General features: G+C 44.9%; 1 protein-coding gene across 1 annotated transcript in view; it reads left to right on the top strand.

The window, feature by feature from the left end:
* The window catches only part of GNA15 (G protein subunit alpha 15), a 55,398-nt gene that overhangs the window by 22,964 nt on the left and 10,858 nt on the right, over positions 1-21,576 (top strand). Inside the window, exons 3-6 of the mRNA XM_069964438.1 lie at positions 51-205; positions 907-1,035; positions 2,510-2,639; positions 17,039-17,192. Coding sequence (XP_069820539.1) covers positions 51-205; positions 907-1,035; positions 2,510-2,639; positions 17,039-17,192 — 568 coding nt within the window. The remainder of the gene's footprint in view (positions 1-50; positions 206-906; positions 1,036-2,509; positions 2,640-17,038; positions 17,193-21,576) is intronic.

Raw genomic sequence — 21,576 nt, 5'->3', positions numbered from 1 at the left:
GTAAATAATTTTAAGGTTATTAAAATGCATACCATATGTCCTCCTTTTAGGTGAATGGGAAAATGATCAGCTCCTTGGATGCATATAGTATACAGCACCTAGAAAGGTATCAAGCTTTAGCCATCAAGAAATTATGGAGTGATCCAGGAATTCGTAAATGTTATGAGAAGAGAAGAGAATTCCAGCTTCTTGACTCAGCCAACTAGTAAGTGTATGAGAAACTGTAGCGTGGCTCAGGTCTTCTACAGCAGGCCGCGCGCAATGACGTAATTTAATCACTCCAGTTGAGCAGACCCAGAGCACAGGAGGGATAAGAAGAAGGCTGCGCTCAGCACTGGAGCAGAGGGAGATGAGGGGATTTTTTTTAATTGCTGGTACCTTCTGGGGATATCTACTTAACTGAATGGATTAACTACCTACTAGGGGCATCTACTTAATTAGGGGGGTTAACTACCTAGTGGGGGCATCTACATAATTGGGGGGTAAACTAAATACTGGGGGCAACTGTTTAATTTGGAAGTTAAAGGGGTACTCTGGTCATGGAAAGCTTTTAATATATTGCTGTCCTTGCTATTTTTACTTAACCAATGTTCTGCAATGACCTTTTGCTCTGTTTTTGGGTCTTGTCTTGTCTAATTAAGACAGGATAGCTGATTTTATGACAAAGTTGTGAATTTGCCAAATTGCTTATATCTTCAGAAAAAAAAATCAAAAAGGTTTATTTATCTGGAGATATAGTGAAGATGTCCTTCTTTTTTGAGCATATTCCAGTGGTGGATGACAAGTGGGACTCTTATCTTCCTGCACAGCTCTGTACTACTAGGGTTGATGCACAGCGGGGCATGTGGTGCTAGATTAAATCATAGTTTTCTTTTTCACTGTTGACAATACTTTCCTTTCTTGCAGTTTTTTAACCAATCTAGAGAGGCTCACTCAGGATGGTTATCAGCCAACAAATGAGGATATTGTGAGGATTCGAATGCCAACTACAGGGATCAACGAGTATTCTTTCAGAGTGGATGGCATTAATCTTAGGTGAAATATAAACTTACATCTGTTATCATCTTATAACAATGATAGCCTCTGTGTGTACTTCCGTGGGACAATATGCAGCTTTAAGGTCATGTGGTATAAAATATGCCCAGGAATAGGAAACAAAGTCTTAAAAGCAAAAATGCGTTAACATATTGTATTTATTTTTAACTCGATACCTGCAAATAATAAAAGCACTTGATTTTATATTTATATAAAGAAACCGATCAAACCATCTTTGAGCCCGAGGCTGGGGTTTAAGAATATGCACTGCCCCCTTTACCATTACAGACATTGCTGTCTCCAGTGGTAAATTTAAGGGGTTATCCAGTGCCACAAAAACATGGCCACTTTCTTTCAGAGACAGCACTACTCGTGTCTCCAGCTTGGGCGGGGTTTTGGTAACTACTAACTCAATTTCATTGAAGTGAATGGAGCTTACTTGCAAACCACACCTGGACTGGAGACCAGAGTGGTGCTGTGTCTGGAAGAAAGTGGCCATGTTTTTGTGGCACTGCATAACTCCTTTAAAGGGATTATCCAGCGCTACAAAAACATGGCCACTTTTCCCCCTACTGTTGTCTCCAGTTCAGGTGCAGTTTGCAATTAAGCTCCATTTACTTTTTTACTTCAATGGAACTAAGTTTCAAAACCCCACCCAAACTGGAGACAACAGTAGGGGGAAAGTGGCCATGTTTTTGTAGCCCTGGATAACCCCTTTAAGTAAACCATAGACATTGGACTATTTCCCAAATTTGATTTGTTTTACTCCGCCTTACCTCCAACTCCAATAATACACTGACCACACAACTCAATAAGAAGGACAGTAGCTAATTCAGCCCTCCCTTAGTTTCAGCTGGATTACTGCACAATTCTGTGCTGAACATGGAATGACCACTATGCAGCAAATCATATTTTGAGAAGATCCAAGGTACCAAAGTGCACCATAAAAATGTGTATTTAGCCTACTTTAAAATAAAGCAACATTTCAGGCACATAAGTTCTCTACAAGATACATTAGTACTGACTGAGCGTGACAAAGGGGAGGGAGTCCCCCCTCCACGCGCGCGCGCGCACGCACACACACACACACACACACATATATTATGAAGGGGTTTTACCTGACACACCTTTTCACCATGTTTTCTGTACTGAACTATGCTCTCTAAGAATGGGTCACCCCATAGTCATAATATCAATAATAATATTTTAAAAACAGCACCACCCCTATCTTCATTTTGTGTGTGGTATTGCAATTTAGCCCCCTTCATTTCTGAGCTGCAAAACCACACCTAAATTGGGGACAAGAATGGCACTGTTTTTGGAAGGAAGATGACATGTTTTTCTAAGCCTAGAAAACCCATTTGATTTGATTTTCCATCATGGCAAACTGGACCTTGCAGATAACTACAGGACAAATCTTTGAAATATTGACTTTAATATTCCTTATAATGATATGAATATCTTACTAATTTAGGCTGGTGGATGTTGGGGGTCAGAAATCTGAGAGAAAGAAGTGGCTCCATTGCTTTGAAAATGTGAATTGTCTTATCTATCTGGCTTCACTCAGTGAATATGACCAACAGCTGGAGGAGAACAGGCAAGAGGTAAGGAATTAGTCAGACATGAAAAGCGGAGACCTACAATAGTAAGGAGATGTTGTGCCTGGCAGCATGTACTAATACTTTTCATTGATTAGATGTGTTAGGCTAGGTCCACACTTATGACGGGGCTCCACAAAATTGATCTTGGCAATCTGCGTAAAAATGGATACCTGACAGACCCCATTGACTTCAATGGGTTCCCTCAGGTTTCCATCTTCTGTCCATTTATTTTAAAGGATCCGAGAGAACAAAAATGACTGCTTGTAGGTTTTTTTTTTGTCTGCTCAGAACCTGAAAAAGTAATGTAAGTAATAGAGCTTCCTGAGATTCCAGATTAAATACCCTATCTGTGGCTGCTGAAAATTACCATACATATAAGGGTGCCTTTACACAGAGAGAATTATCTGACAGATTTTTTAAACCAAAGCCAGGAATGCATTTGAAGAAAGGAGAAATCTCAGTCTTTCCTTTATGACCTGTTCTCTGTTTATAGTCTGTTCCTGGCTTTGGCTTCAAAAATTTGTGAGATAAATTTCTCTGTGTAAAGGCACCCTTAGGATTTGAAAACTATTTTCTTTAAACCCAATGCTGCAAAATTTATCAGAAAAGCATCCCTACAGCTGGGTTCACACGGGGGGGGGGGGCGGGGGTTACATTTATTAAGTCTGACGTTTTTATGCCGGGCTTAAAAGTGTCCCCGCAGTGTCGACAGTACCCCAGATTTATGTAGAGACGTACTGCCTCTAAATAGATCCTGTGTGCACCAGTGTGCGCACGGAGGGAAACCTACGCCAGCTCAGAGCGTAGGTTTCCTTATCACTTTTCCAATGGAAAAGTTATGAATTTAGTGGACCCAGAGTCTGCCTCCCCCTCCCCAGTTTTTCATTGATAAATCCCCCCATAGTGTTCTGGTTAGTGTTTTTAGCTAACACCTGGAGTGGGTCCAAAGAACAGGAAAAGGTACAAATCTTTCAGTTATAGATTCCCTCTGTGTTGGCTAAAAATGCTGATCTACACTGAATACTGACCAAAATGCAATGTGTGAACCCAACCAGAACGATTTCACGTGGTTATAACAAAATATATTTTATAACAATTTGAGAGCTGGCTTCTGAATTTACGGTTAAATATTGCCCCAAGTCATATAAGTTTTTCTTTGTTAAATGTTTTATTGACTAATACGTAAAAACATACTTCAACTCTGGTGTCATACATGGAACTTCTGCCTGTATACCTAATGCTTAGAATCTTAAGTTATATACTAATTGTACACTGAATTCAATACATTTTGAAGCTGCTCACAGCACCTGAAACATCTTTGAAATCAGGAAGTGGCAAGGGTGAGGTTTGTTATTCACAGATGAAAGAGACATTATAAATGTTACAGTAAAGTAAAGCACGTGTACATGTTAGATTAGTGTCAGTTTAATGCTCCAATTTTACCAGGATTGTCTAAATGGCTTTATGTGTATGGCTATGTTCACACAATGTTTTATATGCAAATAATGGTCATCATTTGCATAAAACAGAAGTGTTTTGGCACCAAAATGATGGCTTTCAAAAATAATGGCCGCAAAAGGGCCAAAAAAAAAAAAAAAGACCTGTATAAAAAAAACACCTGTCCACAAAGTCAATCAATCAATCACACTCCAACCTCTCCATCATAGCCAAGACCAAAGAGCTGTTTAAGGACACTGTGGACAAAATTGTAGACCTGCAAAAGGCTGGGATGGCTACAGGACAATAGGCAAGCTGCTTGGTGCGAAGGCAGGAACTATTGATGTAATTATTAGACAATGGACAAAATACAGGATGATTGTCAATCTTCTTTGGTCTGAGGCTCTATGCAAGATCTCACCTTGTGGAGTATGAATGATTCTGAAAAAGGATAGAAATCAGCCCAGAACTACACAGAAAGACATAGTCAATCACCTGAAGGAAGCTGGGATCACAATCTCAGATTACCATTACCAAGATTACCATTAGTAACACACATTCTGAAGGGCCCCCCCTGCTTATGCCAGCACATGTCCAGGCCCATTTGAATATAAATTACAGACCCCACCATACTTGGAGTTTATCAAGTACTTATTTCCCCCCACTGTGTGTGCAATCCAAGATATGTGATGAGATGTTAGATATCTATTTCACATTGGATCTAGTTATATATCACATATCTCTTACTCTCATATATCTCTTTATAGTCTATCTATCTAATATATATCGAGCAGTATAAGGATCGTGCTATAGCAGTTATGCCTAGCATGCGGCATGTCTGATTCAGAGGCTTAAAGGGAATCTGTCACTAGGTTTATGCTGCCTCAAATGAATATAATATATAAATCGGTGTATGACTTACATCATTCTGTTTAGCCATTCTCCTAATATGCAGGAGAAGAGAATAGAATTCTTGCCATATTGCTTCCCCCGCCCTCCAGCTGCTGATTGATAGGTGACTGCCTATACACAGTATGGATAGATAACGGCCAACCAGCTGCTGGTGGGCAGAGTTTTCTGCTTCTCATAAAGTTAGGTCTCTCTGTGTCTCCATATACTGTGCTTCTCCTAAAATAAGACCTACCCTGAAAATAAGGCCTACCCCAGGGGCGGACACAGACTGCAAAGGACCCCTGTGCAGAAATGTGTTTGGGCTCCCATAACCTATTCGTATCGCCATCTTTCTGCCACACACATATGAACACCCGGGGAATCCGGTACATGTGTCCTGGTTTCTCGGGAGGGCCCTATAGTGCAGCACAGATGGCAGATCCCACTAAAGGACTCTACTGCAGTCTGTGCAGGCCCCAGTGTGGGACTGGGGTACCTGTGGCCAACCAATAGAACTGATCATGGGGGGCTCCCAAATAAAGAACCCATCAAAAGCGACATGCTGACCTGGTCCCATCCTGTACTGATGTATCTGTGACCACAACTCCCTGAATAACAATAACTACAACTCTCAGAATGCCTTACACTTATGAAGCTCTGAGAGAATGCTGGGAGTTATAGTTTCCAAAGGGACAACCCCTTGAGTTGTCTATTCATTTGTACATTAAATCCCAGCATATCATGAGGGCTGCAGACTGCAGTAAATGCTGGGAGTTGTAGTGTATACATCAGGTTACCCAGGAGATGTTGGGTGCAGTAGTGTATATTGCATGTCATCTACAGCAAGTTATCCTGGAGATGTTGGGTGCAGTAGTGTATATTACATGTTATATACAGCAGGTTATCCTGGAGATGTTGGGTGCAGTAGTGTATATTACATGTTATATACAGCAGGTTATCCTGGAGATGTTGGGTGCAGTAGTGTATATGATATGGTATATAAGGCATGTTACCTGATGTTGGGTGGAGTAGTGAATATGATATGGTATATACAGCAGGTTACCTGATGTTGGGTGCAGTAGTGTACATGATATGGTATATACAGCAGGTTACCTGATGTTGGGTGCAGAAGTGTATATGATATGGTCAGTGGCGTAGCTACCACGGTCGCAGCGGTTGCCGCAGCGACCAGGCCGCTACCAAGGGGGGGCCCGCGAGGGGCCACTGCACTGCCCCCCTATCACTCCCTCTTGTGACCGCAAGCAATGTTTTGCTTGCAATCACAAGAGGCAGGCTGGGACGGGGCCCGGCTGACTTGCGGGGCTGGGAGCATCAGGTAGGCAAAAAAAAAAAAACAGGTCCCGCGAAGCTCCGCCCCCTCCACTGGAAGCACCGCCCCCTGCCGAGGGAAGCCCGCCAGCGCGCGTGACTGAGACTGAGACTGAGACTAAGACTAAGACTAAGACTAAGAATGAGACTAAGACTAGAGGTCACAATCATATAAAAATCAAACTGGGACAGCACTGGAAAAAATGGAAAAAAATGATAAGAATATTTAGATGGAGTGCACGTCTTACCGCACAGGACCCTTCCGTTCGGCTTCAATCCAATAGTAAACGTAGGAGACAGCACTTCTTGTGAAAAAACGTGATTTTTTATTCACATCAGACGCGACGTTTCGGCTGGTACTTCTGCCTTTCGGCTGGTACGTCACGCTTGAGAAAGGCTGAAGTACCAGCCAAAACGTCGCGTCAGGGAGGGCGCGAACGGGCGCAGCCTAGTGGCAGCCCGGACATGACTGTGAGGGCAGTAGGGGGTGATGGAGGCAGCTGGAGGTTAAGGGGTTAAGGGCCAGGGCAGGGGCACGTGGCGGAATAACAGTTGGGATAGGGAGGGGGTTAAAGTCGGGTGGTTAGATGGGGGGTAGCCAATTAGAGGAGACAGGGGGAGGGTTTTTTGGATGGGATGTAAAAGGAGGGGAGGGGAGGAGTTACTCACTTGCTCCTTATCCGGACCAGCGAACGGACGTCAGGCTGCTGCAATCTTCTCCTGATGGGATGGAGCGAGACCAGGTGTTGGCCTTCTTCAGGGAGGCAGTGGCGCAACACGGGGCGGCTTGGCTGCAGGAGCAGCTAGGTACAGTAATGGGGGAAGCGGGGGGGGAGGCAGGCCCCTCTCAGGCTCGCCCGCCCGCACACCGCCGGCGCCCGCCGGAGCGGCTCAGCCCCGGTATGCCCCGCCGCTCCCGCCGTGTAGGGAGCCCTTCCCAGGACCCTCCAGCGTCTCCCGGCCGGTCCTCACCTCCTCGGCCTGGGGGGGCGGCTGGGAGGAATCCCGCAGCGCAGCGTGGGTCCGGAGCGGGAGGGGAGGCCCCAACTGCAGCTTCCTCCTCCTCCTGCCCGGCGGCCGGAACCGGAAGTGATGCGGCCGGCCCCTCATCCCGGCAACAGCGGGGGGCGGCCCGGCGCGTGATGCCTGGGGTTCGGCCCCAAAAGAGGATGGAAGATCGGGGGAGAGAGTACAGGGCCCGCCGCGGGCCTGGAGCGCGGTCCCGCGCTGCGGGGGCCGAGGGGGTGACGTCGAGAGTCCAGCGGGGGGAGGCCAGACTGTCCCGGGCCCAGGGCAGTCCTGCACACAAGCCATCTGCGGCCAGCTCCTCTCACTCTTTTCGCATTGGCGCAGCAACTGAGGCGGTCCGGTGGGGGTTGGGGGAGCAGATGGTGCGTCAGATTGGGAGGTGGGAGTCTGAGAGGTTCAGATCTTATGTGCGTTTGGAGTTGTTGTGAGTTTCTGTGTTGCCTGGGCGGTGGGTCATTGTTATGTGTTTTGCCTTCCTTTTTTGTTTTTAAGATGCCTGCTTGGTGTGGATCCTGGGCCATTCCTACGTCCGTCGGGGGGCAGCCAGAGCGGAGGTTAGGCCCGAAGGCAGGCAGTTGGGTTTCCCTCGGGGGGACGTGAGTGTCCGATGGATGGGAATCGGGGGCTTGTTATGGAGCGGCGTTATGCCAGAAATTCATTTTTACTCCCGATTGGACAGGTCGCCTGACGTGTTGGTGTTGCACATTGGGGGTAATGATGTCGGTGTGCGTTCCTCACGGGACCTGATCAGGGATATTAAATATGACCTGCTCCGTCTATGGTCAATGTTCCCGGGCCTGATAGTATTGTGGTCGGAGATGGTGGCTCGATTTGTATGGAGGCACGCTCGGTCTGTGGACAGACTGAATAGAGCTCGGGGGAGAGTGAACCGGGAGGTGTCTCGGTTTGTCGCACGCAATGGGGGCATTGTGGTGCGGCACAGGGAACTCGAAGTGCCGGGCTGGGGTTTCATGGACAGTGATGGCGTTCACCTGAATGGGGTGGGTTTTGATTTATGGGCTTCCGATCTGCAAGATGGGATCGAGAAAGCAGTCAAGGTGTGGCGGGACTCGCAAGCTCAAGGTGTCAGGCTTGCTCGCTGTGGCGGAGGGGAGGTCGGGGATGGCGCAGATTAAGGAGGAGTTTGGATGTAACTTGGAGGAGTAGCAACCCCTTGTTGGTTACAGGGCGTGGAAGCGGGGAGGGGTTGCTACTGGTTACTGCTCAGGCAGTGGTTATCACATGGTCCTTGGAACGGGGTTGGCAGTATTGTGGCACATTTGCCCCTCCCTGAGTCGGCGCGTTGCGACATGGGAACTTGTTTTCATACTGCCAGAAGTGCCATCCTCTACCTCCCAGGGTATGGTTATAGTTATATATATGTTATACATATAAAGTTTTAGTTTTATTGTTAATTGTTCTGGTTGGATATTTGTATATTTAATAAAGAGGCTGCTGTGGCCAATTTTCCAATTTAATGGGTGTCAGTGTCTGTTTTCGGTGGAGGGCGGGAGCTACCTTAGGTATGGGGTGTATGGGGTAAGTTTACACCCCCGTAATCTGCAATACACCAGTTCAAGGGAGGGCGCGAACGGGCGCAGCCTAGTGGCAGCCCGGACATGACTGTGAGGGCAGTAGGGGGTGATGGAGGCAGCTGGAGGTTAAGGGGTTAATGGCCAGGGCAGGGGCATGTGGCGGAATAACAGTTGGGATAGGGAGGGGGTTAAAGTCGGGTGGTTAGATGGGGGGTAGCCAATTAGAGGAGACAGGGGGAGGGTTTTTTGGATGGAATGTAAAAGGAGGGGAGGGGAGGAGTTACTCCAATTTAATGGGTGTCAGTGTCTGTTTTCGGTGGAGGGCTGGAGCTACCTTAGGTATGGGGTGTATGGGGTAAGTTTACACCCCCGTAATCTGCAATACACCAGTTCATGATGTGAATAAAAAATCAAGTTTTTTCACAAGAAGTGCTGTCTCCTACGTTTACTATTGGAAGACTAGAGGAACCATTCAGGTGAGTATAGATTTTTTTGTTTTAAAGGGCATGATAAGGGGTGTAGTGGTATGAGGATGAAGGAACAAGAGGATGATGGGGGGTGTAGTAGTATGATGATGATGAAGGAACAAGAGGATGATGGGGGGTGTAGTGGTATGATGATGAAGGAACAAGATGATGATGAGGGGTTTAGTGGTATGATGATGATGGAACAAGAGGATGATGAGGGGTGTAGTGGTATGATGATGATGGAACAAGAGGATGATGGGGGGTGTAGTGGTATGATGATGATGGAACAAGAGGATGATGAGGGGTGTAGTGGTATGATGATGATGGAACAAGAGGATGATGGGGGGTGTAGTGGTATGATGATGGAACAAGAGGATGATGAGGGGTGTAGTGGTATGATGATGAGGGTGGTGTAGTGGTATGATGATGGAACAAGAGGATGATGGGGGGTGTAGTGGTATGATGATGGAACAAGAGGATGATGAGGGGTGTAGTGGTATGATGATGGGGGGTGGTGTAGTGGTATGATGATGGAACAAGAGGATGATGAGGGGTGTTGTGGTATGATGATGAAAGGGCAGGAGGATGAAGGGGGTGGAAGTATTAGGATGGAGGTGTTTGTAGTATGATTATGAAAGGGCAGGAGGATGAAAGGGTAGTAGTATGGTGATGAAGGTGCAGGAGGAGGGGAGAACATGGGGGGCATCTATATGGGGGATAACATGGGGGGCATCTATAAGAGGGACAACACAGGGGGGCCATCTATAAGGGGGAAACATTGGGGGGCCATCTATAAGGTGGACTACATGGGGGGTGTATACAATAGGGCATGCACAGAGGGGGGCATGTACTGTAAGGGGGGTCACATAGTGTCAGGGCTAGCTACTAAATGAGGGTGTAAAGGGGCCAATACAGATGTGCAGTTTGTAGAGAGATGAGGATGGTGTCAGTGTGAGGAGCCTCATATGTTTGTCTGGCAGATTCTGTGGATTCGTGGCTCGGAGAAGTTCTCATAACGGCCCAGGACAGATGGAGAATGAAAATGAAAAGGGAAGAACTCCGATCAGAGAAGACGTCCCCTGTGAGTCACTTGATTTAACTGCACTGTAATGTATATGGTGTACAGAGCCTGTGTACAGTGCGTCTACCTCTATATGACTGTATGAAGTGATATTGGTTTATGTACAGAGGATTATATTCAGTAGCAGTGGTGGTGTTAGTCAGTATGCGGTGGTATTATTTGTTACTTGTTATCTGGTACTGGGTTTTATTGGATTTAGTATACTGGATTTGGTCAGTAACAATATAGTGGTGATGGTTGTGGTGTGGCGGTAATATTTCCTTGTGTACTGGTAATATTGGCAATATTGGTCTCAGTAAACAGGATTTGTTTAGAAACAGTATGGCGGTAATATGTATGGTGATAATATTTCCTGTATACTGGTATTATTGGTAATATCAGTCTTGAGATATATATATATATATATATATATATATATATACCAATAGCATCGAGAAAGGGGGGGCCCAAGTTGACCTCTTGCACCAGGGCCCAAGAGACATTAGCTACGCCCCTGGATATGGTATATACAGCGGGTTACCTGATGTTGGGTGCAGTAGTGTATATGATATGGTATATACAGCGGGTTACCTGATGTTGGGTGCAGTAGTGTATATGATATGGTATATACAGCTGGCTACCTGATGTCGGGTGTAGTATTATATATGATACGGTATATACAGCGGGTTACCTGATGTTGGGTGCAGTAGTGTATATGATACGGTATATACAGCAGGTAACCTGATGTTGGGTGCAGTAGTGTACATGATATGGTATATACAGCAGATTACTTGATGTTGGGTGCAGTAGTGTACATGATATGGTATATACAGCAGGTTACCTGTTGTTGTGTGCAGTAGTGTATATGATATGGTATATACAGCAGGTTACCTTATGTTGGGTGCAGTAGTGTATACGATATGGTATAAACAGTGGGTTCCCTGATGTTGGGTGCAGTAGTGTATATGATATGGTATATACAGCAGGTTACCTGATGTTGGGTGCAGTAGTGTATACGATATGGTATATACAGCGGGTTACCTGATGTTGGGTGCAGTAGTGTATATGATATGGTATATACAGCAGGTTACCTGATGTTGGGTGCAGTAGTGTATATGATATGGTATATACAGCAGGTTACCTGATGTTGGGTGCAGTAGTGTATATGATATGGTATATACAGCAGGTTACCTGATGTTGGGTGCAGTAGTGTATATGATATGGTATATACAGCAGGTTACCTGATGTTGGGTGCAGTAGTGTACATGATATGGTATATACAGCAGGTTACCTGATGTTGGGTGCAGTAGTGTACATGATATGGTATATACAGTTACCTGATGTTGGGTGCAGTAGTGTATATGATATGGTATATACAGCAGGTTACCTGATGTTGGGTGCAGTAGTGTATATGATATGGTATATACAGCGGGTGAGCAGCAATGCATTAAAACCATTGCCTACTGCTGAGTACTGTACCGTCTAAACACCAGGTGACAAGTCCTTGGAGGTGAAGGATGCACTATGTACAATGTCCCAATGTGAAGTCCCGGCTACTCCAACCCTTCTAATAGCAGGATATACAGCAGCCGCAAAGGTGCAATCTCTTACAGTTCAGACGCTGGACCCAGTGATGCACAGATAAGGCTGGCGGTGGGATATTCAAATTTGGTGTCATTAGAATTAGGCTTCGTTCCCACTGAGCAAAACTAGGGGAATTCCGCGGCAGACAATGCCGTTAGCCTCCCTGTCATAATGGGAGTCTATGGGAGGCGCGCGCCCCTGCTCTGTCCGCACTGCAGAATGAACATGTTCATTCTTCAGTGCGGACAGAGCAGGAGCGCGCGCCTCCCATAGACTCTCATTATGAGAGGTAGGCTAACGGCATTCCGCGGCGGAATTGTCCACCGCGGAATGCTGTTAGCCTCCCTCTCATAATGGGAGTCTATGGGAGGCGCAGAATTCCACAAGTTTTGCTCAATGGGAACAAAGCCATAGACATCTTAATGCCCGTACCCTGCCCCCAGGCTTTTTTGTGCATCACTGGGTCCAATGGCATTGGCCACCGGTGTATGCACTATGAGAGTCGCTAAATTTGACTATCCTGCCGCCAGTCTTTTCCGCGTATCTCTAGGTCTGGAACCTGTACTGCAAAAAATTCCACAACTACGACTGCTGTATATCCTGCTATTGGGGAGATCGGATGGGTTGTAGGTGCCAGGACTTAACATTGTGGCACTGTGCATAACTTAGCCTTCACCTCCATGACCTTGTCACCTGAGTGTGGTGGCTGGGGAGGGCTCGGGGACCTCAATCGCGCTAGGATCAGCCACCAATGGATGTTAGTGTGCTGCCAGAAGAGATTGCTTCATATCCCCAGAGGGGTGGACTACAAATCCCAGCATACCTGGACAGCATTGTAGCCCGCTAACAGCTGTGCTGTCATCTATTCCCCTCACGTGACATCCCATACAGAGTGTTATTATTATCACAACATTTTTTTTACATGTTGAGGCTATGTTCACACTACGTATATTTGAGGCTGTATAGCAACCAAAACAAGGAGTGGATTGAAAACACAGAAAGGCTCTGTTCACATAATGTTGTAATTGAGTGGATGGCCGTCATTTAATAGCAAATATGTGCTGTTATTTTAAAACAACGGCTGTTGTATTGAAATAATGGAAGTTATTTACCGTTATATGGCGGCCATCCACTCAATTACAACATTATGTGAACAGAGCCTTTCAATCCACTCCTGGTTTTGGTTGCTATGAGGACCTGACATGAGGACCAAATACAGCCTCAAATATACATAGTGTGAACCCAGCCTTAATGTACGTAACATATACCATTTTTCTCCAAAAAGACCTGCCCTAAAAATAAGCTTATTTTAGGGGAAACAAGGCCTGCCCCTGCTCATGTCTGAGAAGAAACAAGGTTAAAGGGGTTGTCCGGCGATAAAAAATTATTCACAGAATAACACACATTACAAAGTTATACAACTTTGTAATGTATGTTATGTCTGTGAATGGCCCCCTTCCCCGTGTCCCACCACCCCCACCCGTGTACCCGGAAGTGTGGTGCGCTATACATTACCTGTCGCGTGCCGACCACGGTCTCCGATCGTCAGCAGTGACGTCTTCTTCGGGAGCTTGGCGGATCTTCCCGAGTGCCGGCCGCCCTCTGCAGCGTCATCCGAAGCTCAGCCGCGATTGGCTGAGCATAACTGTGCTCAGCCAATCGCGACTGAGCAGCTGATGACGTGGCCGCGTCATCAGCCGCTCAGCCGCGATTGGCTGAGCACAGTTATGCTCAGCCAATCGCGGCTGAGCTTCGGATGACGCTGCAGAGGGTGGCCGGCACTCGGGAAGATCCGCCAAGCTCCCGAAGAAGACGTCACTGCTGACGATCGGAGACCGTGGACGACACGATATGCGGTGAGTATAATGCACCACACTTCCGGGTCTAGCGTGGGTGGGGGGAAACACGGGGAAGGGGGCCATTCACAGACATAACATACATTACAAAGTTGTATAACTTTGTAATGTGTGTTATTCTGTGAATAATTTTTTATCGCCGGACAACCCCTTTAAGTTGTAAACTAGTTTCACACAGCCACTGCAGTTTATGAGCCAAGGCCAGGCGTGGATCTACACAGCAGTAAGCAGAAGTATACGTCCTTCCTTTATATTTCCCATTCCTTTTTAATCCACATCTGGCTTTGGTACAAAAACTGCAGTATGTGAAACTAGCCTGAATATCTATAAGGCCGGGTTTACACTAAGTAAAAAAACACGGCCGTATTTCATAACAACAGCCGCAATTGCTCAAACAATTGCACAAATTGTGAAATAACGGCCGTGTTTTTTACGTAGTGTGAACATAGCCTAAGGGATAAATACTAGTACCAAATCACTCAATGGTAAGGTGCAATTTCTTATAGGGAACCTATCATTTAAATAAACTTCTGATATGTCATAGTGACATGTCAGAGGTTTGTCTTGGTTGGAGTGCAGGTGCTGAGACCCCCACCAATTTTTAGAATAAAGGAGCAGAAACATGCAGCAGCGCTCGCTCTGCCTCTTCATCTCTGTCTTACTGCTAAAGTAGCAGTCAACAGAATTATAATGCAGCCCTATGGAAATTCCTGTACTGAAAGTTCCATAGAGCGCCATTATAATTCCATCAACTGTTACTTTAGTAATGAGATGGAGATGAAGAGACAGAGTGCCATAGTAACAATTATAAGAGCTGAACCAGCTAGGCCACTCAGGTGACTTCAGATGTGAACTCTTTTCTGCTCTACATGTATAGAATTTTGTATTTAACATAAAATTTTCTGCAAGCGGGAGATACAAATACAACTTTCATGAATTGTAATGCAACCATCTTAAAGTGTTAAAGGGGTAGTTCATTGAATTTTTTTTTGTCAAATCAACTGGTATCAGAAAGTGTGAGAGATTTGTAATTTACTTCTATTAAAAATTCTCCAGTCTTTCAGTAATTATCAGCTGCTGTATGTCCTGCAGAACGTGGTATTTTCTTTCCAGTCTGACACAGCCCTCTCTGCTGACACCTCTGTCCGTAGCAGGAACTGTCCAGAGCAGCAGCAAATCCCCATAGAAAACCTCTCCTGCTCTCTAGACTGAAAAGAATACATCACTTCCCGCAGGACATGCAGCAGCTGATAAGTACTAGAAGGTATTTGGTACATATTGAGATTACCGTGTACACTTGATTTATCCTAGCATAAATATTCAAGGGGGGTGTGGGGGAGATACCTGTTCACTAGAGATTAGCAGATTTACAGAAAAACAAAGTGAATCGCTACGTTGGCTTATCAGCTGCCTTTGAAGTTAATGCCGTTCCCCCGGGTGCCTGAATAAACTGGATCTAGTCCTGGGAAACTTCTCCCAGTTTCCCAGGACTGGGTCCAGCTTTTCCAAGCATCTTAAGTGGAGTGGCATGGACCTCAAAGCCAGCCGTCTGCTGAGCTAACATAGTGATTCACTTTGATTTTACAGTAAATTCACTCATCCCTACTGTCCACTATAGAAAATTATATGTCATGTTTATGGCTGGTTATAGACTGTAGTGCATGCTGCTAATCTATTTTTAAACACCCACAGGTATGTTATAATATGTATATGCTGTATTTTACTATATTTCAAGCTTTTTACATGTAGGATTTTCTGTTGATTATTACAGTGTATATGCATTACAGTATGATATTATGGAGAAAAAAATTATACACATTGCTATAGAAAAGTTATTCACAATGAAGAGAAACAACAGTGGCCAGCACAACAATTCCTTAAAGGTGATCTGTCAGCTGCAATTTTGGATCCAAACTGCAGCCCCTATGAGATAGCTATTAGGAGACACGCCTGTACTTCCAGAACATAGAACAATGTCTCTTTTCTTGAATGCAAAGAGTCAAATAGGCTTTCCCAATCTCTTATTCTGCTGCGGACTGTAACAACTCCTCACTCCCCCTTCCATACCTGACCCTGTCTGGGACTCTGCTTCCAGCTGTCAAGATAAGGATTGGAGGGGGAGAGAGGAGGTATTCAAGCTTGTGGCTCCTCAGTGGCTTGGGAAAGCCTCTTTGACTCTGCATTAGGAAATCAAAGCATTTTTCTACATTCTGGAGGTGCAGAAAGATAAGTGAAAAGTATCATGTGTCTCCTTCACCTCATGGTTTTCCGAAATGCAGCTGACAGATTCACAAGCATAGCAATTTTAAGGTCCATCCAGCTAGCAAATGTGGTGCTCAGTCAATGGAATGAGAAAGCAGTTCTCCTTTAATAACTGAAAGCCATGGTCGAGAACAAGGGGCCAGATGAAGCAACAAGTCTGTTACTGCTAGCGTTCCTGACCATGACTTCAGTCAGTAGAGAAACTGGTTTACTGCACATTTGGCGAGTACCATGTACTTTTTACTTTGTTGTTTGTTTGTTGTTTTCTATGCTGGATTTTCATAATTCTACTTTGTAATATAACTTTATAATAAATGTATCTTTTTTGTATTGCTTTTATATGTTGGGTGGCCCCAGTAAGGGTCGTCACAGAGCTCTCTCTCTCTGCCCCCAGCAGAGGTAGTGGTATTTGCTAGTAATGACTGCTCAGTCTGTTAGAGACTGCCCAGCAAACACAGCTTCTGACAGAGAGCATCCGTCGATAGCACAAACTTATTCTGCAGCACTTTACATAGCTTGTTATCACCTAAAGCAGTCCCTTTCCCCATTAGGGCAGACAATCTAAATAAAAGTAAAAACAAAACATTCAATTACATTTGTGTCTATTTTGTATATTTTTTTCCCCTGCAGTATAGCCCTTTGAAGGACAACTCCAGCAGGGGGCGCACTATATATAGAATTCAATGAGTACCATTGACTTCTATATATAGCGCACCCCTGCTGGACACTCTGTGGAATCAATGGCTGTCAATGTAAAACTGTATGCACTGTTATATATATGCATTTCCCATAATTAATGTACGTTAGAAATTTTTGTCTAACTTTCCATAAGTAATAATGGCTGAACTTCTTCTTTAAGCTCTGTACACACATTGCCATGCAGTTTCTTACCACAACAACAAAAAGCCTATATATGATTTATTTGCCTGATGTTCTCCTTTTTTTGCCATAGAATCGCATGCGGGAGAGTTTGGCTCTTTTTAAGAGTATAATGGAGCTGCCCTGGTTTAGAAACACTCCCATCATTTTGTTTCTTAATAAGACTGACTTGCTTTCTGAAAAAATCTGCTTCTCTGACTTGGCTACATATTTCCCCAAGTTCAAAGGTTAGTGTACTATTTTCCAAAACCAATATGCATGACTGTATGACATATAATAAGGGTATCAATAAGGGTATATATATATATATATATATATATATATATATATATATATATATATATATATATACTGTAGTAAATAGGAAACTGTCTGTAAAAGTAGTAAATACATAACTAACTTCTTTCAAAAATAACAGAAAATTCTATTTTTAGGCTATGTTCACACTACGTTAAAGTACGGCCGTTGTTGCGCCTGTGAACACTGCCTCTACTTCAATGGGATCCCGGCCGGAGCATATACACATCGTATACGCTCCGGCCAGTATCCCGTGCGGCACCTCAAAAAACTGACATCATTCACTGAATTGCGGTCGTAGAAACCCATGTCAGTTCACACAATGAAGCAAGCGGCTCCGGCCGCTTGCTTCATTGTGTGCAGTGGCTAGTATTGATGCGGGCGCGTGCTGATGCACCCGCATCAAAACACTACGGCCAGAAAGATCATCCGGCCGGTACTACTGTAGTACCGGCAGGGATGATCCGGTCAGAGACCAGCCGACATAGCCTCAATATAAAAAAACACAAGGCCTATAGAAATTGGATGGCTAAATATTTTAAATTAGTAACCAACAATTTACAACACACAATAGTATGGTGACCATTTATTAGAGATGAGCGAATCACTCTGTAATTCTTTTTTTTGAATATTCATGCAAATTAATGAATATTCGCCAATCACATATAGATGAATTTTTGTTTAAAACAGGCAAACTATAATACAATAGTGGGACTATTACAGAGTAGTGATCTTTTTTCAACAGATGTTGCTGTGACAGTGTCAGTGTCAAAATGGGAAAATGGCAATTTTTTTGTTCTGTCAATCAGCCTGTCAATCATTCAATTTCTGCTATGGACAGTAGTGGACATTGGTGAATCAGCGTTGTAATATCAATGTTCTCCGAGGACAGCAGTGGACATTGGTAAATGAGAACCCCGTGAGGAATTGAGATGGACACTGTGTTCACTGTGTTCACTTCCTATAATGCACAACCAGCACCCAGTGACATGGTATAATGAACAACAACCAGTTACTTGGTGTACTGGACAATGGCTTCACTGCTCCCATAGAAAAGCACACACAATCCACCCTCCTATTCTTTCCTATCTCTATGTATTTGTGCCTACACTACAGAATTTGTGCAGAGATTCCGCATGGAATCTCTGCCCGCAGACTCCCCGACAAATTTCGCCATCTATCTCTTTTAATTAGAGTTTTGCGTGCCTCTGCTTTCCGCACAAAGAATTGACATGTCAACTCTGTGAGCGGAAAGGCGTGGAGAGCGGAGGCATGCGAGACCTCCCATTGAAAGAGATAGCTGGAAGCATTCAGCAGGAAGTCCGCACATGGGGATTACGTGCGGAATCTCTGCACCAATTCTGTAGTGTGAACGGGCCCTTTCTCTCCTTGCACTAACTGCCTGCTGTAACCTGCTCTCCACTATACACAGCCGACTGGCCGCCTCTAGGAAGCCAATCACCTTATATAGCGGGTGAGGTTAAGGTACTGATATCACAGAGGAGTTTGCAGTTGCATAATCCCTTGCTCATGCCAAAAGACAGTACTGTAAGGTAACATGTGTGTCTGCCGTTGCGGCCGCCATGTTTACCGAATTTGTGAAGTGAATCTGGCAAATCACATGATTTGTAGTGTTAAAAACACCACTGTAAAAAAGACAAGAAAAAACGTGTACTAAAACACAGTAATAAAGGGGGGAAAACTGCATCATGAAATACAAAATAATTTCTCTGATTTTTTTATGCAAATGCCACAAAAAGGAGTGTGTGAAGGAGGCCTTTAACATTCTTTTAATAAGTGGGGGAGACATTCTTAAACATTGGCAATATATAGAAACTCCAAGCAGGTGTAGTGGCATTCAGATCAAGTCACAACAGCATTGCTGCAGGACAGCAGTGCTTAAAGGGGTTATCCAGCGCTACAAGAACATGGCCACTTTCTTCCAGAGACAGCCTCACTCTTGTCTCCAGCTTGGGTTTTGCTGCTCAGTTCCATTGAAGTGAATGGAGCTTAATTGCAAACTGCACCTGAACTGGAGACAAGAGTGGTGCAAAAGTGGTCATGTTCTTGTAGCGCTGGATAACCCCTTTAACCTCTTAGGGACATATGACGTACCCGTACGTCATATGTCCCCAAGAGGTGTTCACACCGCTCTGAACCACTGCGGTCCCGGGTGCCGCGGTCTGATCGCCGTGCCCGCTAATACAGTAATCAGGTGCAGCTGTCAAAGATGACAGCTGCATCCGATTACCGGATCCAGCACTTCCCTGGTGTCTAGTGGGGTGGATCGCTCCTCCGGGACATTGTCCCAGAAGAGCGATCCCCACATCTGTACCGGCCGGGTGTCAGCTCCAAAATGGCGCTGATCCCGGCTCGGCACTCGGAAGCTTTCGGCTGTAGCAGCCGAAAGCATCCAAGTGCCGATCTCATTGATCTTTGCTGTATAACTATACAGCAAAGATCTCAATGAGAGATCAATGCACTTATCTATATCATAAAAATCAAAGTCTGTCTGTCTGTCTGTCCTTCTGTCTGTCTGTCTGTCCTCTATAGACTTCCAAACGCCTGAACCATTTGACCCCAAATTTGGCACACAGGTACATTGGGTGCCCGGGAAGGTTATTGCGAAGGTCCCGTCCCCGCCAGATGTACAGGAGGGGAGGGGGAGGGGAAAGAGAGGTGCCCCATAGAGATGAATGGGAAAATCTCCTCACTGCAAACACAGGTGATATAATTAGCTGCAGCAGACACGGCAGTTGGAGCCTTAGCAACCAATAGGATTACTGCTTTCATTTTCACAGGGAGCAATGGTTGCTAGGGAAGCTGCCTCACAACATCCACAGTAATAACTGGTAGACCCCCTACTCCATCTATACAGTACATGTATATACAGGACCCCCTACTCCATCTATACAGTACATGTATATACAGGACCCCCTACTCCATCTATACAGTACATGTATATACAGGACCCCCTACTCCATCTATACAGTACATGTATACAGGACCCCCTACTCCATCTATACAGTACATATATATACAGGACCCCCTACTCCATCTATACAGTACATGTATATACAGGACCCCCTACTCCATCTATACAGTACATGTATATACAGGACCCCCTACTCCATCTATACAGTACATGTATATACAGGACCCCCTACTCCATCCATACAGTATATGTATATACAGGGCCCCCTACTCTATCTATACAGTACATGTATACAGAACCCCCTACTCCATCCATACAGTACATGTATATACAGGACCCCCTACTCCATCTATACAGTACATGTATATACAGGACCCCCTACTTCATCTATACAGTACATGTATACAGGACCCCCTACTCCATCTATACAGTACATGTATATACAGGACCCCCTACTCCATCTATACAGTACATGTATATACAGGACCCCCTACTTCATCTATACAGTACATGTATACAGGACCCCCTACTCCATCTATACAGTACATGTATATACAGGACCCCCTACTCCATCTATACAGTACATGTATATACTGGACCCCCTACTCCAACTATACAGTACATATATATACAGAACCCCCTACTCCATCTATACAGTACATATATATACAGAACCCCCTACTCCATCTATACAGTACATGTATATACAGGACCCCCTACTCCATCTATACAGTACATGTATATACAGGGCCCCCTACTCCATCTATACAGTACATGTATATACAGGACCCCCTACTCCATCTATACAGTACATGTATATACAGGACCCCCTACTCCATCTATACAGTACATGTATATACAGGACCCCCTACTCCATCTATACAGTACATGTATACAGGACCCCCTACTCCATCTATACAGTACATGTATATACAGGACCCCCTACTCCAACTATACAGTACATGTATATACAGGACCCCCTACTGCATCTATACAGTACATGTATATACAGGGCCCCCTACTCCATCTATACAGTACATGTATATACAGGACCCCCTACTCCATCCATACAGTACATGTATATACAGGGCACAACAGGTATACCAAACTGTGACTGGGTAACACTGCTACACCAGACCTGCTCCATACCAGAACTGACCAATACCGCCATACTGTGACTGGATAACACTATCAGACCTGACCAATTCCGCCATACTGTGACTGGATAACACCTCCATACCAGACCTGACCAATACCGCCATACTGTGACTGGGTAACACTGCCACACCAGACCTGACCAATACCGCCATACTGTGACTGGATAACACCACCACACCAGACCTGACCAATACCGCTATACTGTGCTGGATAACACTGTC

Source organism: Dendropsophus ebraccatus, chromosome 3 (genome assembly GCF_027789765.1).
Source record: "Dendropsophus ebraccatus isolate aDenEbr1 chromosome 3, aDenEbr1.pat, whole genome shotgun sequence".
Lineage (NCBI taxonomy): Eukaryota > Metazoa > Chordata > Amphibia > Anura > Hylidae > Dendropsophus > Dendropsophus ebraccatus.
Note: the sequence above shows the minus strand (reverse complement) of the source record. Positions and strands in the feature narration are given on the sequence as shown.